Genomic DNA, 23,009 nt, shown 5'->3' with positions numbered 1-23,009 from the left:
TCCCTCATGAATTTCTTAAAGCCAATCCGTAGCTCCCTCTTCTGTGAACTACAGTAAACATGCTACTCTACCCATTCTTCTTAAGTAATCTCTTCTACTGTGTCTTCAGTGACCTCTTCATGCTGATGATTCTCTTATGTAGCTCTAACCAGATCATATAGTTCTTGTTTGCAGCTGCCTCATGACAGACATACTTGAATTTTCTTTCCACTAGCATCCCCAATGCAACTTGTCCAAAGTTAGACTCCTCATTCCACTTCCCCTTCTCTCCAGTTCTCATTGTCCCAGCTGTAAAAACTTCTTAAGTTCCAAGAAAGAGTACATACCTTGCTCTCTTTTCTTACTAGGCCTTGTAATCCTGTATCCTCTGTCTCAACCAATATCTTTTGTTCAACTGCCTCATTCCTGTTCCTTCTCTCTGAAGTGTCTCCTCTGGGAAGCCTTCCTTGACCACTCCCAATCATAAGCACTTACCACCCTGTCTTACAGACACTTGCTTACCTAGCTGCCTTACTTTTTAAATAGCAAGTTCCTTGACTGAGCCAACTGTGACTTTTTTAGTTTCTCTATTGCTTAGCACAGTGGTCTGGCAGGGAGAGTAGATGTTCAATGAATCTCCAAAGAAGTAAATGAATGGAAGGATGAATCTCGGTTCTAGTTGCTGCTGCCAAATGGCTGTGATGCTATTTATGGCCCATTAGGGAGACTTAGCATAGTCTAGGCAAAGATAGAATTATAGAAATTTTAAACCGGAAGGGACTAGATTGGTCCAAGAAATCCAAGGTCCAATGTGGTGGCAGAACCCAGACCAAAACTCTGATTCTTGCAATTCATTATTCACAAGGTGGTTCTTTCTACTAAAAGTAGGTCATCTGATAAGGAAAACAATTAGAATGTGAGATGAATCCAAAAAGAAATGTCAAAAAGTATGCTGATATACGTGCAATCTCTTATTTATTGTTTAACTTCAAATCCACAGAATAATGTCCAGAATATATTTTCTTTTCTACCCTCACATATTTTTCTGAAAGAAATTACTTCATTAATAAGGCTAAAAATGCATTAGGAACAGACAAGTACTTTTTCAAAGATCACAACCAAAACAGTTATAATTTAGAGTGCATGCAAAGATGGTCAACATATAAATGAAGATGATGGAGGAAAAAAAACCCATCTTCTAGAGTCCTAAATGAAAAAAATTAGTTTCTCCATATGTTCTAAGTCAAAATTATTAGAGATTAAATTACAGATGGAGGAAGCAAAAAAGAAAATATGTAGCTTTATTTTTATTATCTTTTTTTATAATAAATTTATTTTTATTGGTGTTCAATTTGCCAACATACAGAATAACACCCAGTGCTCATCCCGTCAAGTGCCCCCCTCAGTGCCCGTCACCCATTCACCCCCACCCCCCGCCCTCCTCCCCTTCCACCACCCCTAGTTCATTTCCCAGAGTTAGGAGTCTCTCATGTTCTGTCTCCCTTTCTGATATTTCCTACCCATTTCTTCTCCCTTCCCTTCTATTCCCTTTCACTATTATTTATATTCCCCAAATAAATGAGAACATATAATGTTTGTCCTTCTCCAGTTGACTTATTTCACTCAGCATAATACCCTCCAGTTCCATCCAGTTGAAGCATATGGTGGGTATTTGTCATTTCTAATGGCTGAGTAATTGTATACATAAACCACATCTTCTTTATCCATTCATCTTTCGATGGACACCGAGGCTCCTTCCACAGTTTGGCTACTGTGGACATTGCTGCTAGAAACATCGGGGTGCAGGTGTCCCGGCGTTTCATTGCATCTGTGTCTTTGGGGTAAATCCGCAACAGTGCAATTGCTGGCTCATAGGGCAGATCTATTTTTAACTCTTTGAGGAACCTCCACACAGTTTTCCAGAGTGGCTCACATTCCCACCAACAGTGTAAGAGGGTTCCCTTTTCTCCACATCCTCTCCAACATTTGTTGTTTCCTGCCTTGTTAATTTTCCCCATTCTCACTGGTGTGAGGTGGTATCTCATTGTGGTTTTGATTTGTATTTCCCTGATGGCAAGTGATGCAAAGCATTTTCTCATGTGTGTGTTGGCCATGTCCATGTCTTCCTCTGTGAGATTTCTCTTCATGTCTTTTGCCCATTTCATGATTGGATTGTTTCTTTGGTGTTGAGTTTAATAAGTTCTTTATAGATCTTGGAAACTAGCCCTTTATCTGATACATCATTTGCAAATATCCTCTCCCATTCTGTAGGTTGTCTTTTAGTTTTGTTGACTGTATCCTTTGCTGTGCAAAAGCTTCTTGATGAAATCCCAATAGTTCATTTTTGCTTTTGTTTCTTTTGCCTTTGTGGGTGTATCTTGCAAGAAGTTACTGTGGCCAAGTTCATAAAGGGTGTTGCCTGTGTTCTCCTCTAGGATTTTGATGGACTCTTGTCTCACATTTAGATCTTTCATCCATTTTGAGTTTATCTTTGTGTATGGTGAAAGAGAGAGGTCTAGTTTCATTCTTCTGCATGTCCAATTGTCCCAGCACCATTTATTGAAGAGACTGTCTTTCTTCCAGTGGATAGTCTTTCCTCCTTTATCGAATATTAGTTAACCATAAAGTTGAGGGTCCACTTCTGGATTCTCTATTCTGTTCCATTGATCTATGTGTCTGTTTTTGTGCCAGTACCACACTGTCTTGATGACCACAGCTTTGTAGTACAACCTGAAATCTGGCTTGTGATGCTATTTATATAATCTTTAGCAAGAAAAGAAGTAGTTAAATATTTAATAAAAGAAAAAACTATAGAAAGTCAACTTTCATTGAAAATTTAAAATATTTTAAAAATTGTTGTCTACCCAAAAAGCGAAAGTGAATGAATTTAGCTACATCTCTTACCAGATTAACCACACACAAAAAAAGTTGTAATAACAATGGCAGAACACAGAATATGCAATTATATTTATAAAGAGACGTTAAGGACATAGAAACATGCTTATGATACAATCATCAGGGAAAGAAGCAGGTCACAAAATTGTGCAAGGTTTTATAAAGTAAGATTTGAAGGAATTATACTAAATTATGGGTAATCAAATTATGGTATTCTTTTTCTCCTCACCTTTATAACTCTCTGTACTTCAAGAGTATTAAACTATGAAATGTATTTTGTCAGGAAAAAAAAATACGAAGTGTTAGCATAACAGAAATCATAAAAAAGAAATCCATTTTTACTTCTAAAATGTTATGGACTTGCACTTTTGGCTAAGTTGGAGTAACAGGAACCAGATTTATTCTCATCTGAAACAAACAAAAAAATAAAAGCATGTTGAACTACAGTTTTAGAAATCATTCAGACCATGCTGCATGGAGAGGGAGTCCAAAAGGAACTAATGGTTTCCCTGAGTTGAGCCCATGGAGCTGGGAGTCCAGGGAAGCCAAGGCAACTAGAGGTCTCAGGGAATAGGACCAGAGAAAAGAGAGTCATAAAGGGAGAGAACTGCAGGGATGTGCACAGGGTCCCACTCAGGTTTTGTGTGTGTTTGTATGTTTGTGTGCATGTGTGTATGTGTGTGCAAGCCAAGGCCAGGGAAAACCACCTGGAAAAATTACAGGGAACGGTTTGCAAAGTTCACACAGGGCCAACTTCTCTTCCCACTAGTCAGAATAGAAAACTTCATGACTCATGGGGTGTCAAGTAAAATACTCAGAAGGATTTTGTCTCAGTAGCAGGCAAAATAAACCATAAACTCTGCTCTTATCTCTTGATTGCAAGACCCCAAAGAATTAAACTGTCTCCATGTCACCTAACTACAACCCAGACAAAGGTTGAAAATATTTGAAGGACTTTTAGGGGCACCTAGGTAGCTCAGTCAGTTAAGCATTCAACTCTTAATTTTGGCTCAGGTCATGATCTCAGGATCGTGAAATGGCGCCCTGCATTGAGCCCCATGTCTGGCTCCATGCTGGACATGGGGCCTGCTTAAGACTCTTTAAATCCCACCACCCCCAGTCATGTGCACTTGCTCTCTCTTCCTCTCTTGGGGCGGGAAGGGGGAAGTGTATACATATACATATACATATACGTATACATATACATATACATATGTGTGTGTGTGTGTGTGTGTGTGTATATATATATATATATATTTTTTAAGTTCTGTAATATTCCAGCACCTAACAAGATAGAATTCACAAGGTCTGGGATCGGTCTTTTTAATTACCAGGAATGCAAAGATGCAGGATAATAAAACCGATAATGAGGAGAAAAATCTGTCATCAAAACCAACCCAAAGGGCAGCCCGGTGGCTTAGCGGTTTAGTGCCGCCTTTGGCCCAGAGCTGATCCTGAAGATCCGGGATTGAGTCCCATGTCAGGCTCCCTACAGGGAGCCTGCTTCTCCCTCTTCCCGTGTCTCTGCCTCTCTCTCTGTCTCTCATGAATAAAATCTTTAAAAAAAAAAAAAAAAAAACCAACCCAGAAATCATACAAGTGACAACATGAGTAGACAGGCCATTGAGACAATTATAAATTATACATTTATTTCATATGTTCAAAAAGCTAGAAAAGCTTGAACATATTAAGTAAAGGACAATATAAATAAAACCAAACCAAACTTTTGGAGACAAAAAGTACAATGTCTGAGATGAAAAATGTACTAGATGGAATGAGAAGGTGATTAGATATTACAAAAGAAAATATTAGTGAACTTGAAGGTATAATAGTGGAAGCTGTACAAAGTGAAATCAGATAAAGACTGAAAAGACGGCAAATTCACTCCAAATTGATCTTATAATTCAGAGCAATCAAAATGTCAGTATGCTTTTTGAAGAAATTGACAAGCTTCTCCTATAATTTATATGGAAATGCAGAGTACCCAGAATAGCCAAGACAGTTTTGAAAAAGAAAAGCCAAGTTGGATGACTGTCAAGTTTCAAATATTACCATAAAGTCACATCAGCCAAGACAATATAGTATTAGTACAAGTGTGGACATGCAGATCACTGCAACAGCCTAAAAATCCAGAAGTAAACTGTTAATGTTACAGTCAGTTAATTTTTAACATGATTATATCAATAGCTGCTAATCATCAATCCTGCATAGAAAGGGACAAACTACCAATAAATGCTACAGAATGGTTGGACCTCAGAAACATTATCAAATTGAAAGAAGCTCGACCCATAAGACCTCATATGATTACATTTACGTGACATTGCCCCCAAAGGGCACATCTGTAGAGACAGCAGATCAGTGGTTGCCTAAGGCTGGAGGTAAGAGACAGAATTGACTGCAGACAAGTCCAGAGGGATGGTGAGGGTGATGACAGTGTCCAGACCGCACTGTGGTGATGGTTGCAGGGCTCTGTAAATTGATTAAAAATCATGGAGTTGTGGGTGAATTCAAGGCAGCCTAGATTACACCTCAGTAAAGCTTTTAAAAAATTAAAAATAAAAAAGGACAGGGAAAGAAAGAAGAGTCCACAGAGATGACTGAGGCATGGACAAAACTTGGCTCATTTTTCATTTCACACATGTGTTTGTCATACCTTTCCCCCTTTCTAACTTATTTTGATTATTCAAGTAATCTGTCATGTATGTTCATGTATGTTTTTTACACTTAAAAATCCATGTAAGCAAAAAAGAACAGAAAAAAAAAAAACATTATACATAATCCCGGTACCAAGATCAATATGTTAATGAATAGAAGGCATTCTTCCAAACTTGATGTGTTTGTCTGTTTATACTGAAATCTCCTCCTGCCTTATTTTGAAGAGATTGAAATGCTTTCCCTACTTGGTTGAATAGGCTATTTCTAACTATATTGTTACAGATCCTTGTGGAGGGGGAGGTATTCTCTTTTATGAAGCTAATAAATTTATAGTATATTCACATAAATTAATTTGTGTCAATTTGCAGGAATGGTTCCCCAAGGTGAGGCCAACTTTGCTCCATCTCTAAGCCCTGGTAGCTCCATGGTGCCGATGCCAATCCCTCCTCCTCAGAGCTCTCTGCTCCAGCCAACTCCACCCTCTTCTGGGTACCAGTCACCAGACATGAAGGCCTGGCAGCCAGGAGCAATGGGAAACAAGTAAGTAAGTTTTTATATATGAGCAGGCCGGGTCCTCTGTAGTACATAAGAACAGTCATGCCTTCACAATCTAAATAGAAGGGTATTGTGACACCTGGGTGGCTCAGCAGTTGAGTGTTTGCCTAAGGCTCAGGGCATGAGCATGCAGTCCCGGGATCAAGTCCTGCTTCAGGATCCCTGCATGGAGCCTGCTTCTCCCTCTGCTTGTGTCTCTGCCTCTCTCTGTGTGTCTCTCATGAATAAATAAATAAAATCTTGATTGAATGATTGATTGATTGATAAATAAATAAATAAATAAATAAATAAATAAATAAATAAATAAAGGCTGCTGCCATTTGCAAGTTCATGGAACTGAATGAATTTTATGTGATCGCAAAGAGAAATAATGACTTTTAAATCCTTTAAGTTTCAAGTCATTTTAAAGGCAAATTTACACATTTACAGTACAGAAAATATATCTAGTGGCCCCCCAACCTTTCCATCCCATCACCAGCATACCTGAAGAATGTGATTAACTCCTGTGTGTAACAGAGCTTTCCTGGGACAGATATAGAAATGGATACTTAAAAAAAAAAAAAATAGGTCCTTTATAAAAACAGATAAAAACTCCTAAAACTCTAAAGTAAGAATGGCTATCAGGATTCATTAGAGCCTGAACAGTGGGCACACAGGCTTCACCCCTCTCAGCATGTTTGAAAGATTTCATAGCAACAGCAAAGGTTTTGAGGCTTCTCAGGCCATTCTGCCTCAGCCAGCTCTTTGAATTTCTAGATTTTCAGTGGCCTCATCTTGCCCATTCTGCTTAGAATTATCTCACTAACGTCATTTTCCCCCCAGATCCTGGCTGCTGAACTTTTCACACTTCACTTGAGTTTTATAAGGCTTTTAATTAGGTTGTGTCTTGGTTCTAATGACAGGGAAGCTGTTTGATCTGACAACATAATAAGTAAGGCAGTTAAAGTTAAAAACTTAAGACCACATTTTCCTAAAGTTCACTGAAAGGTGAGAGGAAGTCTTCCCGTTAGAGAATTGTGTTGCTCTCTGTGAGGACTGTGTGTAAATTAGCTAGAAATGGAACTGTCTATATAAGATGCAAAAAGAATTTAGTCTCCTAATATGTTCTGATCCCAGCTTCCTAAATTCACTTTAGATTCTGTGTTCCGTGATTATAGCTATTCCTCTACAGACACTCTCAAATCCCTTGCCCAGCTCTCCCTCTGTTGCACTTGGCCCTGCTAACAAAACACTCCCTAAAGAAATCCAGCTAAACTCTGGCCTCATACCTACACCTAAGCATTTAAATGTATCTTGGAAAAAACACAATTCCCCTGACAGCTCTGCTCCCTTTTACAGTTAAATTCCCTAAAAGACTCTAACACTGCTTCTCCTTGCCTTGTTGACCTGTACGCTTTCACCCCTACCACTTACCAGAAGTATCCTTGTCCTCTACAGTGGTCATCAGTGTCCTCTGCAATACCAGATGTAGTGATTATTGGTAGCATTTGACATACTTAGACATTTATTCCTTCTTAAAGCTCCTTCTTCATTGAGTTTCTGGAACAGCATTCTCTCTTGAGAAAGGTAACTCTCAGTGTCCTCTGCTGGATCTTCCTCATCTCCCAGAGCTCCATTTGAGGGCCTCTGGGCTCATTCTGTCTACTTTCTCCCTTGGTTATGCTGTCCACTCTTAGGGCTGTAAATGCCTATCTCTAGGTACATGACTTATCAATTTAAATCTCCAGTCCAAACTTCTTCCCTGAATGCCATACTGTACATACAGCTGCCCAATCAGCACCCCACTGTCACTACAGTTTCTTAGGCTAGCATATGGAATATGCTATGGAAGCCACTTCAGGCCAAATTCTTTATCCTTACCTTCCTCCATGGCCCCCACCCCATGATTTAGGGGCTTCCAAATACCTGGTGCTAGCCTAAGAAACTGTAGTGACTGCCATGGGGCTGCCTAAGAAAGCAGAGAGAGGGAGGGTTTCTTTGTATATTGGGTCTAAGGCACTGGTAAACCCCACAGTTCCTTCAGAAACCTAGAATAGGGCAGCCCGGGTGGCTCAGCGGTTTAACGCCACCTTCAGCCCAGGATATGATCCTGGAGACCTGGGGTCAAGTACCACATCAGGCTCACTGCATGGAGCCTGCTTCTCCCTCTGCCTGTGTCTCTGCCTCTCTTTCTCTCTCTCTCTCTCTCATGAGTGAATAAATAAATAAAATCTTAAAAAAAAAAGAAAAGAAAGAAACCTAGAATAGTGATACTAGTGATGGTAGGCAGACCTAGAATAGTGATGGTAGACAGAGTGATGCTTTTTATTTTTATTTTTTTAAGTATTTATTTATTTATTTATTTGAGAGAGAGTGAGAGAGAGCAAGCACGTGCACAAGTGGAAAGGAGGGGCAGAGAGAAGGAGAAGCAGACTCCCTGCTTAGTTAGGAGCCTGATACTGGGCTCAATCCCAGGACCCTGGGATCATGATCTGAGCTGAATACAGATGCTTAACCGACTGAGCCACCCAGGCACTCCAGAGTGATACATTTCAAACATGAGCAGTATGGCAGTTCTTTACTCAGTGCTCACCAACTTACTCAAAATGCAGTATAGGGCCTGTGAAGCCCACATAATCTTGTTCCTGGGTCCCTTTTTGACCTCAGCTGCTATTCCCATCACTCAGTCTGCCACACTGATATCTGTTTATTCTTCTGTTCTTCACATGTGCCAAGTACATTGCAAACTCAGAGCCTTTGCATTTTTAAATCCCTCCGTTGGAATGTTCTTCTCACAGTAGCCACATGGTCTGCTCTCTCACACTTCAAGTTGCTCCTTAAATGTCACCTTATTAGACATAGATATTAAATGTCACCATATTAAACTTACCAGATCATCATTTCTAAAACAACAGCATTTCCCACCTGCTTGTCCCTTTTTTCCCCTTCTCTATTTCTCTTCATAGTACTTAACACCTGACATATTGTGTGTTAGTTCGTTTGTTTATGGTCTGTCTCCTCCAACTGGAATAATATCATCCTAAGAGCAAGACTTTGTTTTTGTTTACTTGGGTATGTCCATCCTTTAGAACAGGTGAGCATTTAATGTACACCTATTGTGAACGAGTACAAAGATTCCCTGTCCTACCTCAGTCACTTCTTGGATTCAGGGTCAAATGTGGGCTTGAATTTTTGTTGTACTTTCACAGTTTTTGTGAACTTTGACTTTGCCAAATCATTGAAAAAAGAAAATAGTTGTCACCAAGTCTTTAAGCATTCACACTTGCTTATTTGCTTCATGTGTAAAAGCTTATTAGTCAACACAGGCAGCATGTATTTTGTGACCACTCACTGTTTGTCTTGCACAGTGCAAGGTACCACAAGGAACAGGGGAAAACTGCCCTTGCTGTCAAGTTACCAAGAGTCTAGGTGGTGACAGGAGTAAATGGAGAGAAATAAAACATGAAACAAAGAATCATTTAGTAGAATGATGTAATAGAGTTCAGACTGTAATGTGATTCTTTTTCATGATCTTTCTGGTGGCAAGAAAAATAAAGGGTTAAACTAAGCCTCTTTGTCCTGGAACAGTGCAGGTTTGTGTGTAAAACTAGGCACTAGGGAGAGTCCTAGCACTTATTAGCATTTTAAAGCCTAGGAAGGCCTGTTGTTTAACCCTTTGGTTTTAGACTTATTTGACCTGGAGCACCTCCTTGCTTGTTAATAATATCTGTAATACGTATGGAAGCCACTTCAGGCCAAATTCTTCATTTTTACCTTCCTCCACGGTCCCCACCCCATGATTTAGGGGCTTCCAAATACCTGGTGCTAGCCTAAGAAACTGTAGTGACTGCCATGGGGCTGCCTAAGAAAGCAGAGAGAGGGAGGGTTTCTTTGTACATTGGGTCTAAGGCACAGGTGAACCCCACAGTCCCTTCAGAGACCTAGAATAGTGATGGATGCTGCAGCAGGGCTTGTCTTCTTCCCATAATGGAAGGAACTGAAATGGAACTCTTGGCAAGAGCAGTTTGAATGAACTTAAGCTAATAAAAGTCTCAAGTATAAATGTGAAAAGAAATTAAACCCTGAACTTTTTTTCACCAGGATGACATCATTGCAGTCCTTGAAGCTTTTGCATGCATTAACTTACATAGCCCTTAGCTGAGCCTCCACAGTGGTGATTTATGGATCAATTGACAAATGAGCATTGTCTGGGGCAGAAATGTTCTCATTAGAAAATAGGCAGCAAACTAATAGGCTTTTCCTCACCTTTAGTTGTGGGGCACTGCCTCACAAGCATACACACTGTACAGACATTAATGGTTCAAAGATGTATTATTGACCATTTCCTAGGAATATAATTTTCTTTGAGCATTTGTGTTTTATAATTACTTGGAGAAAATTTGCTACTTTTCTTCAGACATGATGAATAGGCTGTTTCTCAGCCTGTTAATTTTAGTATGATTACCTTAATCTACTGGAAACTATAAATGTCAGTACATCCTGCTTACCTCCCAAGAGCTAGCAAGGAATAGATAAGCCATTGATGGGGTAAATAATTTTTAGAAATCAAATTCTCCAAAATTAACATTAAAATAGGTGGAATTTTACCAGCAGTTTAATGTTTAACAACTGATAATCATAAAACATTTGATGTTTTGTAGAACTTGGAAAAGACATAATTCACATCATTTTCCTTTAGATATGTCAGTCTGTATCATTTAGAATTTGGGGGTTCAAATATAAAGTTTCAAGTTGTATTCACTTCTAGTTTATTCCATACTATTCTACCTACTAAGAGACATTGGTTTAACATTTAAGATTTTGGTATAACAGCAGTTCAGAACAAGGCTGTAAAGAAGGACATCAGTAAAAGAAGCCCTCTGAAAAACATAATTGCCCTTGCATTTTGCTTGTAGAAAAGACATAAAGCCATCTTCTGGCCTGAGAAGACCTTTGGAGTCTTTAAAAACATTATGTTTGCCAAATAAAAATATCTGGTTATATTCCTCTTAGTTTATAGCATAGTGAAAGCAGCCAGAAGCTGAATCCTTGAGAAGAGACAGCAAGCTCCAGAACATTGAATAAAGGCCCTTGAGTCTTAAAGTGCATGGTTAAAAATGAGACTTTCTGTGTCCACCCTCAGAAACTGATTCACTGGGGCTGGAGTAAGGCCTGAGAGTCCCAGTTCTCAACAAGTCCCAGGGAATTCTCTTCAGATAGTCTCTCAGCTACACTTAGAAACTAACATTAGTGTCAATACCAGAAAATCTATAAATAGGAAGCAGTCCAAACCTCATCAGTTGACAACACTGAGTAATAATAACCCATGTCATAAGTCACTCATTCGCCAGATATTTACTGAGTGTTTGCCATGTGTCACTTATTACTAGAGATGAGGAATGAGTAGAACAAGATAGTACTATTCACCTTAAGTGTAAGTCTAAGATGTATAAGCAACCACAATATAAGAATGCCGTCTTTGAATTACTGATTCCTTTGTTAATTAATTCAGTGAACATATATTGAGGATTGATATATATCCCAGGCATTTTGCTTAAATAGAATAGTCTCTGTTTAGGAAGATAAAATGGTGTAATAAATTTTAGAATGATTTTAATAGTTAAATGAGTAAATTTCAGTTATCTGGAAGGTGTGCTTATGTGGAAAACTTTCTTTCTTAATTATCCAGCTAATTGGAGATTGACAACTCTGATACTAGGCCAGATAATTGTAACTTAAAAAGAGCTCTTTGTAGTTATTAACTCCTTTGGGCAGAGTTCAAAATTCATCTCAATTACACTCAATTTCTATATGTTGTAGTAAGATAAAGTCTTAACACATAATTTAAGACTGTAAAATCTTTCCTTTCGATTTTTATCTGATAATTAAGCAGCAGAGTCCAGTCACATTATCCCCATCTTTGTGAACCGTGGATGTAATTGGGATTGTTTTTGAGTTAACAGTGTGTTCAGTCAAGCTGTCCAGAACCAGCCCACACCTGCGCAGCCAGGAGTGTACAACAATATGAGCATCACCGTGTCCATGGCAGGTGGAAACACAAATGTTCAGAACATGAACCCAATGATGGGCCAGATGCAGATGAGCTCTTTGCAGATGCCAGGAATGAACACTCTGTGCCCTGAGCAGGTAAGTGGCACAGCTGGCACACTTGCTACACATACATCCATACCACACCACAAGTCATTATTCCAAGGAAAATCAGGTATGTTCACAGTTATTTATCAAAAATAACCACACCATACAGTGATGTGTGTCAAATATTTCTCAATAAAATTAGGGGGAAAAGAAGCACTTCTTTATGATTTCACACTATCTTTTGATAATTACTACCTCTTAAGCTATACAATGGAAATTTTGATAGACCTTGCAAGATTTTAGTCTCAAGTTTTATTGTTTGGGGAACCTGAGTGGCTTGCTTCTCCCTCTTTTTATGCTGCACACTGGTTGTGCACACTCTCTCTCTCTCTCAGATAAATAAATAAAATATTTTTAAAAGAGATTTTATTATTTAGATTTATTATAAAATGATACAGGGGCACCTGGGTAGCTCAGTTAAGCATCTGATCTTGATCTCGACTCAGGTCTTGATCTTGGGGTCATGAATTCAGGCCTTTCATTGGACTCCATGCTGGACATGGAGCCTACTTAAAAATAAATAAATAAAATAAAATGATACAGATAATACATTGGCTTGGAATTTACTCCTTTATATCCTGAATATGTTTTCTTCACTTTTCCCTTTCATTTCAACAAACATTTATTCGGTACTTATTATATACAAAGATAGCTCTGTGGGAGATAATATTAACAAGTTGGGGAGACCCAGCATAAACAAAGAATCAGTTGAATAATAGGACAAAACTGCCATATAAGAGATGGACTGCCCTAGGACCTTACATATTTATATCAGTTTGGGGATACCCCCAACTAACTACTGCAGGGTTAAGAGGAAAAATCATCTGATTAGGAAAGGTTCTTGGAAGATGTGTCTAAAAAAAGAGAATAGAAAAGAACATTCAAGACTGGTTGCTACAACATAACGTAGGCAGGGATAGAGGTGGAAAAGTCTAATGAATGTTAAGGGGACATTTATATTATATTTAAAGCAGAATTTTATGTGGTAAGCTTTTTGGGAATGTTGCAAGCCATCTAAATGTTTTAGAGTTTATCCTGGAGCCTCCTGAAGATTTTTAAGGATAGAATGACTAAATTCAAAATGATACTTAAGTAGATCATTGAGGTACCTTCCTATAGTTACTGTTCTCATTTTTAGCAACCACAACATGGACTGTGATGACCAGACTATGACTATGTAGCCTTAATTTCTAGCAAGTCTTTTATTTTTTAGAAAGATTTCATTTATTTATTCATAAGACACAGAGAGAGAGAGTCAGAGACAGGCAGAGGGAGAAGCAGGCCCCATGCAGGGAGCCCGATGTGGGACTCGATCCCAGGACCCCAGGATCACAACCTGAACCATAGGCAGACGCTCAACTGCGGAGCCAACCAGGCATCCCATATAGCAAGTCTTAAAAATCAATGTAAACCCTGATTACCTTTTCTATAGAATGCCTTTTTGGTGTGAATTTTTTTTGGAAAACTTTCAATTCCCCAGATATTATATAATAAGTCCTTTAGGAGTTTAGCAGGGAAAAAAATCAACAACCTAGTGATTCGTTTCTTATAGCAAAATAGAAGACTAAATAGTGTTATTTCTTGTCCTTGTTCTTATTATTCCGTTATCAGAATTTTTCACTATCTCCAGTAGGTTAAAATAATCAAAATTATAGTGAATTAAGGAATATTACACTTAAAGCATATTTCTTATATAGTTGGGTTTTACTTTCTTATTCAATTTGACAGTCCACACCCATTTAATGTGATTATTGATATGGTTGAATTTAAATGTCTCATCTTTTCTGTTTTATCCTTGTGCCATCTCTTGCCTTCCTTTGATTTAATTGAACATTTTAATTTATCTCCTTTGTTAACTTATTAACTATATATAACTCCATTGTGTTATTTTAGTGGTTGCTTCAGAGTTTATAGCATACATCTTTAACTCATCTTCATGTGCCCTGAAGTGCTCTGATGATACCACCTTGTGTAGAAGAACCTCACAGCTATTCACTTCCATTTCTCCCTCCTGTGCTGTTGTTACCATATATATCATGTCTACATTTGTCATATACCCTACATACTTTTACTTTAAACAATTTTATATATGTGTGTGTATATATATATATATTTTTTTTAATTTAAAGAAGAACTTTTATATTTACCCATATAGTGATTTCCAGTGGTCTTCATTCCTTTGTGTAGATCCCAATTTCTAGCTTGGTATCACTTTCCTTCTGCCTGAAGGTCTTCATTTAGCATTTCTTGTAGTCTGCTGCTGCTGAATTATTTCAGCTTTTGTATGTCTGAAAGAGTTTTTGTTTCACCTTCATCTTTGGAATTTTTTTTTCCCCTGAATTCTAAGTTAGCTTTAGTTTACCTTTCAGTACTTTAGAGATGTTGCTCCGCTGCAGTATTTCTGATGAGTTATCTGCTGGCATTTTCTCTTCGTTCCTCTGTACATGATTGATTTTTCTTCCTCTGGCTGCCTTTAAAAAAGACTATTCTCTTTGTCACTGGTTTTAGGCAATTTGATTATGACATACCTTAGTGATTGTTTTCATGGTTCTTGTGCTTGGAGTTCAGTGAGCTTTTTGATTTATGGATGTATAATTTTTATCGAATTTTGAAAAATATTTGGCCATTGTTTCTTCAGATATTTTTTTCTGTTACCACCCACCTTTCCTTCAGAAGCTCCTAATTATGCATGTACACACACGCGCATGCACCCACATATTTTATTACATGTACATAGTTGGCCACTTGAACTTGTCCACCAGCTCCATGATTCTCTGGGTTTGGGGGTGTTGGGGGAGGGGCACAAGATCAATCTTTTTTTCTCTGTGTGTTTCTTTTTGGATAGTTTCTGTTGCTATAGCCTTAGGTTCACTAACTTCCTTTTTTCTTTCTTTCTTTCTTTTTTTTTTTTTTTTTTTTTTTTTTTTTTTGCAATGTCTGATCTGTTCATTTCATCCGGTGTATTTTTCTTCTCAGGTATTCTGTTTTCCTCTCTACAATTTCAATTTGGACCTCTTATATCTTCCATACCTCTAACACATTTAATCTTCCCTTATCTTCTTGAGCATTCGGAATATGGTTATTATAATAACTGTCTTAATATCTGCATCATTTTGGGGTTGGTTTCAATTGATTGACTTTTCATTATGGATCATATTTTTCTGCTAATGTGCATGGAGTGGTAATCTTTTATTGGGTGCCAAACATGTGAATTTTACCTTGTTGATATTCGTACATTCTTGAGCTTTATTCTGGGAAATGGTTTGGTTACTTGAAATAGTTTGATCCTTTTAGTATCAGGTTCATTTCACTTTTCTACTGAGGCAAAGCCTTTCTAAGATGCTACCTGATACTATATGAATTACGATGTTTCCCATTCTGGCCAGTGGGACCAGGACTTACTCCCAGCTTTGTGTAATCTTTGGAAATTATTCCATCAACATCTTTTTGGTGACTCTTTGCTCTGCTTTGGGTTGTTCCCTAAAATCCATGAGCAGGTCAGTACTAAGCTGCAGACTCAAGGGGATCCTCTGCAGATCTTCAGAGCTTGCTTTCTGAGTAGCTGCCCCTCTTCTCTGATATTCTGGAATTCTCCTGTGAATTCCAGCTGCAGTGACCATCTCAGACTTACAGCTGCATCATCTCAACTCAGGGAGCCTACAGGGCTCTCTGCCTGAGTTCCTAGTCCACACAGTGGCTGCAGCCTGGAAATTCTCTGTAGACAGTAGCTGAGGCAAGTGTAGGACTTACCTCAGTTGTTTCCCAGCTCCTTAGGGATGGCTTTTCTTCACTGGGTTTGTCCAATGTCTTGAGTGCCTTCATTTTATCCAGTTTTTTTTGTCAATTCAGGCAGAGGATAAATCTAATTTCTATTACTATACCTGGATAAGAAGTAAAAGTCATTTGCTGATTAAGTTTTATATCTGTGAATTTAATTTTTTATTCAGGTATCATATAAGAATATACAGAAAAATATACAACTCCATGAATTTTCATAAACTCAACACATCTTTAAAGCTACCATTCAGATCAAGAAACATTATCAGCAGTACCCTAAAGGTTCTCCTCATGCTCCCTTCCACATCATCCCTTTTCATCCCCTCTGAAGGGAACCACTGTCCTGACTTATAACAACATAGTAGATTGCTAAGCTTTTTATTTCTGCTGCATCCCTATTTTCTGTCAGTGAGATTATTTTCATCGAAAAATTTGATCTTCAACTTTTAAACAACTAGGATGTAATTTGGTCTTATACTTATCTTTAATAGATAAATGATCCAGCACTGAGACACACAGGCCTCTACTGCAACCAGCTCTCATCCACTGACCTTCTCAAAACAGAAACAGATGGAACCCAGGTCAGTAAGAAAATTCTAAACCCAGAGCTGCCAAATTTACTCTAGATACCAGGAAACTTTGTTTAGCATTATGGATAGGAGCCTGACCTTGGGAGTCAGACCTGGGTATGAGTCCTGGCTCTACTCTTCTTAGTGGTATCCTCCTGGGCATGTTAGGGAACTTTCCTGAGCTGCTATTTAACCAACAGAACTAACAAGATACCTGCTAATAGGATTGTTGAGAGGGTTAAATGAGATAAGTTTTCAGAAGATTTAATCCAGTGGTTAAACAGGATAAAAAGATCACAAACGGTGGGCCACTGATTGTTACATTGTAAATAAGCACGATTCTAAAACTCACATGTAGTCAAAGTACCTCAAAAGATCTCAGTAAATTCAGACAAAATAGAGTGCCTGTTGTGTAGTCTGCCTCATTTTCGAAGTTCATTTCAAAGCAATACAAATAGCAAAGATGGCCACTTTCCTATATTAACCAAAGGTTAGAGATTTTGGATGTTTTAGTTCAGTAACTGATTTAGTCTTTAGTCTCTTAGTAAATATGTATTTTTAAGATACTGTACAGGCATTTTGGTAAGGTGGAGATACAAAGAAACACAAGACATGTTTGCCCTTTAGGTGAACTGTGGGTAGAGGTGAGGAAAGGAAGTTTCATTTGTGAAATGCTTATGATTTGTCTGGCACTGCGCTAAGCACTGTCCACTTTATCTCACATAAGCCTCATGATGACCCTCGTAAGGAAATAGTATTCCTTTTGTTCACAGATGAAGAAACAGAACCTGAAGAGATTTAACTACACACACGATTCACAAAGCTAGAAAGGGGCAGAGCTGAGGTTCAAGCCAGGTATTTGTAACACCGAAGTTCATGCTCTTTCTGCCATACCACTTAGGGCCCATTAAAAGATAAAACGTGTAGACATACACATGTGAATTGTCACATAACCAAAAGAAGGCAAACCCAAATTTATGTTACAGGTAACAAGAACCATCAGTGTTAGAAGAAAGGAGAAAATGCTGTGAGGGTCAGAAAGAACATTTACACAAGTGCTGAACTGGGCCTTGGGAATAGTTAGCAAGGCAAGGTAAAGGAAAAAGTGTCAGAGGCTGGAGGAGGGAGCAAGCTTAGAAGTGTAGGGGACTAGAAGTAGATGCTCCAGAGACAAGGAAACAGTAATATCTTAGCATGGTCCTGGGAAACCAAATCCACTGAAGGTAAAGGGTTTATAAGAAGATTTTATAGGAATTAAAATTGGTAAGATAGATTGGGACAGATTTCTGGGAGCCTTGAATGCTAAACTCAGGGGTTTGGATTGAGTTCTACAAGATTGAGTCACCCTCAGGGGGAGCAGTGATATAAGCACCAGCTCAGGCTTCATCTTGAGGGAGAAAAAGGACAGGACATGCAGTGGGCAGCCACCTCAGGCTGAGAAAGACCAGTTAGGAGCTGTTTCCATAGTCAAATCTGATTCCCAGGAGGGTGAAGAGGGGATTTTGTGATTGGGGAAATGAAGTCTTCATTAGAAGGTTTTCAAAGTCTTACTCCTGCAGGGAGACATATAACTGGCAGCTCGGCAAATTAATTAAAACTAAACAACCAAGTTTTAAAGTTCTTGATCTCTGAGAGAGCATTTGAATTGATGTAAAAACTCTGCCAGAAAATTTTGCGAGGTTGAAGACTCCGCTCTTTTCACCTGGCAAATCGTAGGATGTATATGCATCTTGCTTTGCCTGTCTGTGAAAGTGTGGCCGTATCTGAAGTCCTGTGAGGTCTAGCATGAGGCACCCTGTTTTTAGGAAGCAGTTCAAAATGACTGAAGTTTGGTTCTTTTCCATTTTTTTTTTTAATTTTCAAAATAGACTATCTTAAAAACGTTCTTTTTAAAGGAGCAAAATTTTCTCTCTAGTTCGCTTGGTCATGCCTTTATTACGAATGTTTTTAAGTGTTTGGGGACAGAAATACCTTGTGCTCTGACCCAGTACTTCCTATGTTGAAACACATAAACGTGGAATTTTACATGCAGTTTTTTTTAATCAGTCATTGCCTGAAAGCACTATTGCTTGTGCTTATGCCAAGTTTCAATGGCAAAATCTTAGTCCATCATGCCATCTCTGCTCCAGTGCTTTTGTATTTGCCAGACGGAAGCTGGGGAGTGAGTTTAATAGAAATACAGAGACAGGTGTACAGAAAAGGAGAAGGAAAAGAACCAAGAGAGGATGGCTTGAGGAGGACTTAGGACTCCCTGTATTCGGAGAGCAGAGGCAGGGAAGAGGCAAGACCAAGAGAACCAGAAAAGAAGAGAATCTAGAGAAGCAGGAAGAAGGCTTAGTAGGGGGATGATTGACCTGGAGAGAGAGAAAGGTCAGGGGTGGAGCTCCAGAAGGAAAAGAGTAGGAAGAAGTTAGAAACAAAGGAGAGGGGAGGACACAGGGCTAGCTAGTGGATAGACTCAGAGTTGGTGCATATTAGATGCACAAGAAAAAGCCCAAAGAAAGAAGAAAACAAATGGTATCTTGTGGGATCCAGAAGCAAAACTTGGGAAATCAGGCAAAGAAGAGGATAAGGAGAAAAATGATGCTCATCTAACTAGAGGTTAATCCAGCAGGCTAAGAAGACTCAGCTCAGAGGCTGTCTTCTCTGAGTGAGCCTAGAGTGGAGGTATAGATGGATCAAGAGGGGAAGACATTGGGGGCTGGACTGATACAGCAGCTGGAGGTTGAGATTTTGACATGAGGTCAACAAAGGTCGATGAAAACAACTTTTATTCAATTAGGATAGAAAGGTTTTCAGGAAGGCTGAGTGTAATTGACATAAATTAGTGATGAATGACCAAAAAATGCATCACTAATCTAAAATACTTCATGAACCTGTGAAACACTAAGCACAAGTTTGCCAAACAATTGAGACACTAATAGATGCACTTGGATGCCTTAGAGAGGCATCTCCATTCTTGGTCTGGAACATTCACAAGTGTGATACTGGCTTGAATCAGTTCTACAAATGACTTTTTAATAAGGATGGTTGTAAAAACTAACTTCTGGCTTTGTTTTCCCAGTAGAAAATGCTAGAATTATACAACGTTAGATATTTTTAAGGAATACGTGTATTATTACTGGAAGTAGCTAAAGGGAAAATTCACACTGTTCTCAGCTAGTAATTTACTGTTATTTTTAGCTCATGTGTTTAAATGAATTGTCTATCAGGAAAAAGAAGTTAAATATAAAATTGTTCTACTAATATTTTGCTGTAATTCTAAAGGCAATATGTAAGAGCTATGTAATAGTATATTTAGATATTACGCAAATCTTCTGGACATTGACTTTAGTAATGCTAATGTCCTGTTACTGAATTGTGGTGGTTTTTGTTTTGCTAATACTGGGTTAAAGCCCTTAATTTTCTAACATCATAAAGTTGTTTTTTTTTTTTTATCCTACTAAAGTCATCCATAGAATGCTTTTGTAACCAGTTTCCAAATACTATATAGAATATATACACATATATATATATATTTTTAAACCCACCACCAGACACCCAGACTCTGAAACTGGGCTTTTCCCAATCTTGGCAATATTAGCAGTGACGCTCATTTTCATTATTGATGGCAACCCTGTAGGAGGCTTGACCATTCCAATTTTGATTTTATTTTTAAAGTGTGAACTTTCCAGAACCCTGAGCAAAATGAGTGCAGCGATTTTCTTTTTGTAGGACAAGAAGACAGAAGAGTTCTTCTCTGTGGTGACTACAGACTAGAGGAATGCTCTAGTGAGTTTCCACTTCAAGTAGTACCCACTCATAAGCCGGGGGGGCAGACCCTTCTGTCTAAACACATCTTTTATTTGTGTTCCAGCAGGTGCAGCAGGTTCAGGTGTTTGCTGACGTCCAGTGTACAGTGAATCTGGTAGGCGGGGACCCTTACCTGAACCAGCCTGGTCCACTGGGAACTCAAAAACCCACGGCAGGACCACAGACCCCCCAGGCCCAGCAGAAGAGCCTCCTTCAGCAGCTACTGACTGAATAACCACTTTTAAAGGAATGTGAAATTTAAATAATAGACATACAGAGATATACAAATATATTATATATTTTTCTGAGATTTTTGATATCTCAATCTGCAGCCATTCTTCAGGTCGTAGCATTTGGAGCAAAAAAAAAAAAAAAGGAATTCACTTTTGTTGGAAGATTGAGAGGTGTTTTTGTTTCTTTCTTTGTAAAGGCCTTGGATATTGGAAAAAAATAACAAGGCAGAACAGTTGGACAATCTATTTCTTGAGCCAAATTTAATTATTCTTATTTTTGTAATCAGTCATTGGCTTCTTATCTGGATGAAGGCTTTTGGAGGAGAACCAAAACGACAAGTTCCAAGGGGAAGATGAAGCTCCGCCTCTGCTGGCTCACTCCTGACCCTGACAAGGAAGAAGGGCCCAGTGGGGCTTTGCCTGTGCCCGTCCACCAAAGGCTGTCACGTGTGTCTAAATCAACAGCCCTCCCCTTCCCGACCCCAGGCAGCTTGTGTGTACAATCAGCTTCTTCTAGCAACTCTATATCTGTTGGCTTCAAGAGAATATTTTGCCTCCCATATGTACCCCTTCTCCTTTTTTTAAAGATGGATTTAAACCAAGATGCCTCCAGGAACGAGGACGAAATGAGTATATTCACAGAGGAATCCAAAAAATACAGTTTGGGGGAAAATGCAATAATTTTTGATGAGATGGGTAAAGGACAAGAAGCAAGTTCTGTCAATTATTGTAGATACAATTTTCTGATTAAATCTGGAAAAAAAAAGGCAGCCTGTTCTTTCTGCTTTTATTGTATTAACAGCTAAGGTAGCTAAAGTTATTTAAAATAAAATTAAATTTATGATCCAAGTAGCTTATTTTTCCCTTTAAATCTCACTGTAAATATATTTGATTTCTTGTAGAAATTGATTTCCTTCTGTTTAATTTTATGGTTTTATTATCATACTCTTGATTTTTCTAAACTTGTGTGTGAATATATCATTGATTGAATTGCAATTACATTTGACTAGTGATATTTCATTATTTTACTAACTGTGATGCCATGTATGGATTTACTTTGCGATTCAAATCAAAATGCCACTGCCAGAAAAAGCTGTTCGAGATGAGCTAGAGCATACTGCCCTAGAGTGTCCCTGGGATCACCTACCTTGAGACAGTGCAAGGAGTTAACACCAGAAGTGCACAGGCTACTTGTACAGAAAAAAATTAGTACTCAAAGAAAATTTTCATTTGTTTTAGATTGACTTTGGGGATTTGAATTTTCATCCGTGCAAATAGAAATTTCTCTATCCTACTCTGAGGCTAATTGATACGTATTTTCCCTTTGTGTCTTGTCACTCTGCCACGTCTTGTCTCATCCTGGCCTCTAAGTCAAGGACCCAGTGAACTGCCTCTAGTTCTAGAAGTTCCACTGCAAGGCCAGGAAAGCTTGAGAAGGGTCTTGTGGAAGAAGCAAAGGTAGACCCCCATCACTCGCCTTTACCTGCCCCCTCCCCCCGGGCCTGTGAATGATGACACAGCATCTGACATCGTGCACCAGCTACCTCTGCTTCCACGGCAGAGCAAAGGCCATAAGAACTAACAGCGAAGAGGAGCGTGGACTTGGACACCAAGGAAGAAGCCATTCTCCCAGGTCCTCCTTTGTGCATCTCACCACCCCTAGTTACCAATAACTCCATTGAACAGCATCTACTCAGAAACTATACCGAATAAAAAGATTGCTGGAAGGGCTCACATGGGTAGCAACTATGAAACAGAAATAGGACACTCAGTTACAAACATTATCTCTTTTAGTTTTTCAGAAAAATGCATCCCTGATTTCATTCATTCCCAGCTTGAACGCCCAGCCATATTACTCTAGTCCTTACCAAACTGCTCTAGGAGGTCATTTCTGTTTTGTTTGTGATACTTAGATGTGCAGACTTCAGGAAGTTCACCTTTAACTTCAGCATTCCAGATGAAGTTTCCTGACTCAATGCTTTTGCATAAGGAACTAGTTTTAAAAAGCGGTAAGGAAAATTGGAGATGCTAATAACAACCTCCCCATCCCAGCTGCACCTTAAAATATGCATGTCACCTTCAAGGTTTTATAATTGCACTGTTTGTTTTATGTATGTACAGATTAAAATTATTGCTACATTTGAGGAAAATAAAATTGCTTGCTTCTATGTAATTCCTGTCATTCCACAGGAAATTCACTTTTCCACCTACTGAATAGAATTTGTTTAACAACCTCCTGGGTTGCCTCTTCATTTTCAGGGAAGAAATGAAACCTGCTTCCTGCAGAAACTGCCAAAGCCCCAGTGACTAATGAGTCATTAAAAGATCGTAAAAGAAAGTATCCCTGGAGTCAAAGATCTTCGAAGGCACCCTGATAGGAACTGGTGAAAATTGGAAAGGGTCAAAGTTAAGTTGTGAG

General features: G+C 38.7%; 1 protein-coding gene across 22 annotated transcripts in view; it reads left to right on the top strand.

Moving 5' to 3' along the window:
• NCOA1 (nuclear receptor coactivator 1) overlaps positions 1-22,763 on the top strand; it is a 241,938-nt gene extending 219,175 nt beyond the window's left edge. For 9 of the 22 annotated variants that reach the window (XM_025983973.2, XM_072767532.1, XM_072767536.1 and 6 more), the window contains 5 exons: positions 5,898-6,069; positions 12,027-12,210; positions 16,488-16,577; positions 20,280-20,336; positions 20,422-22,763. In XM_025983973.2, coding sequence (XP_025839758.2) covers positions 5,898-6,069; positions 12,027-12,210; positions 16,488-16,577; positions 20,280-20,324 — 491 coding nt within the window. In that variant the 3' untranslated portion in view covers positions 20,325-20,336; positions 20,422-22,763. The remainder of the gene's footprint in view (positions 1-5,897; positions 6,070-12,026; positions 12,211-16,487; positions 16,578-20,279; positions 20,337-20,421) is intronic. The other 13 variants (XM_025983974.2, XM_072767540.1, XM_072767538.1 and 10 more) reach the window with 3 other exon arrangements.
• Positions 22,764-23,009: the final 246 nt, after the last annotated feature.

Source organism: Vulpes vulpes, chromosome 8, assembly GCF_048418805.1.
Source record: "Vulpes vulpes isolate BD-2025 chromosome 8, VulVul3, whole genome shotgun sequence".
NCBI lineage: Eukaryota > Metazoa > Chordata > Mammalia > Carnivora > Canidae > Vulpes > Vulpes vulpes.
This window is presented reverse-complemented; position numbering and strand designations above follow the sequence as displayed.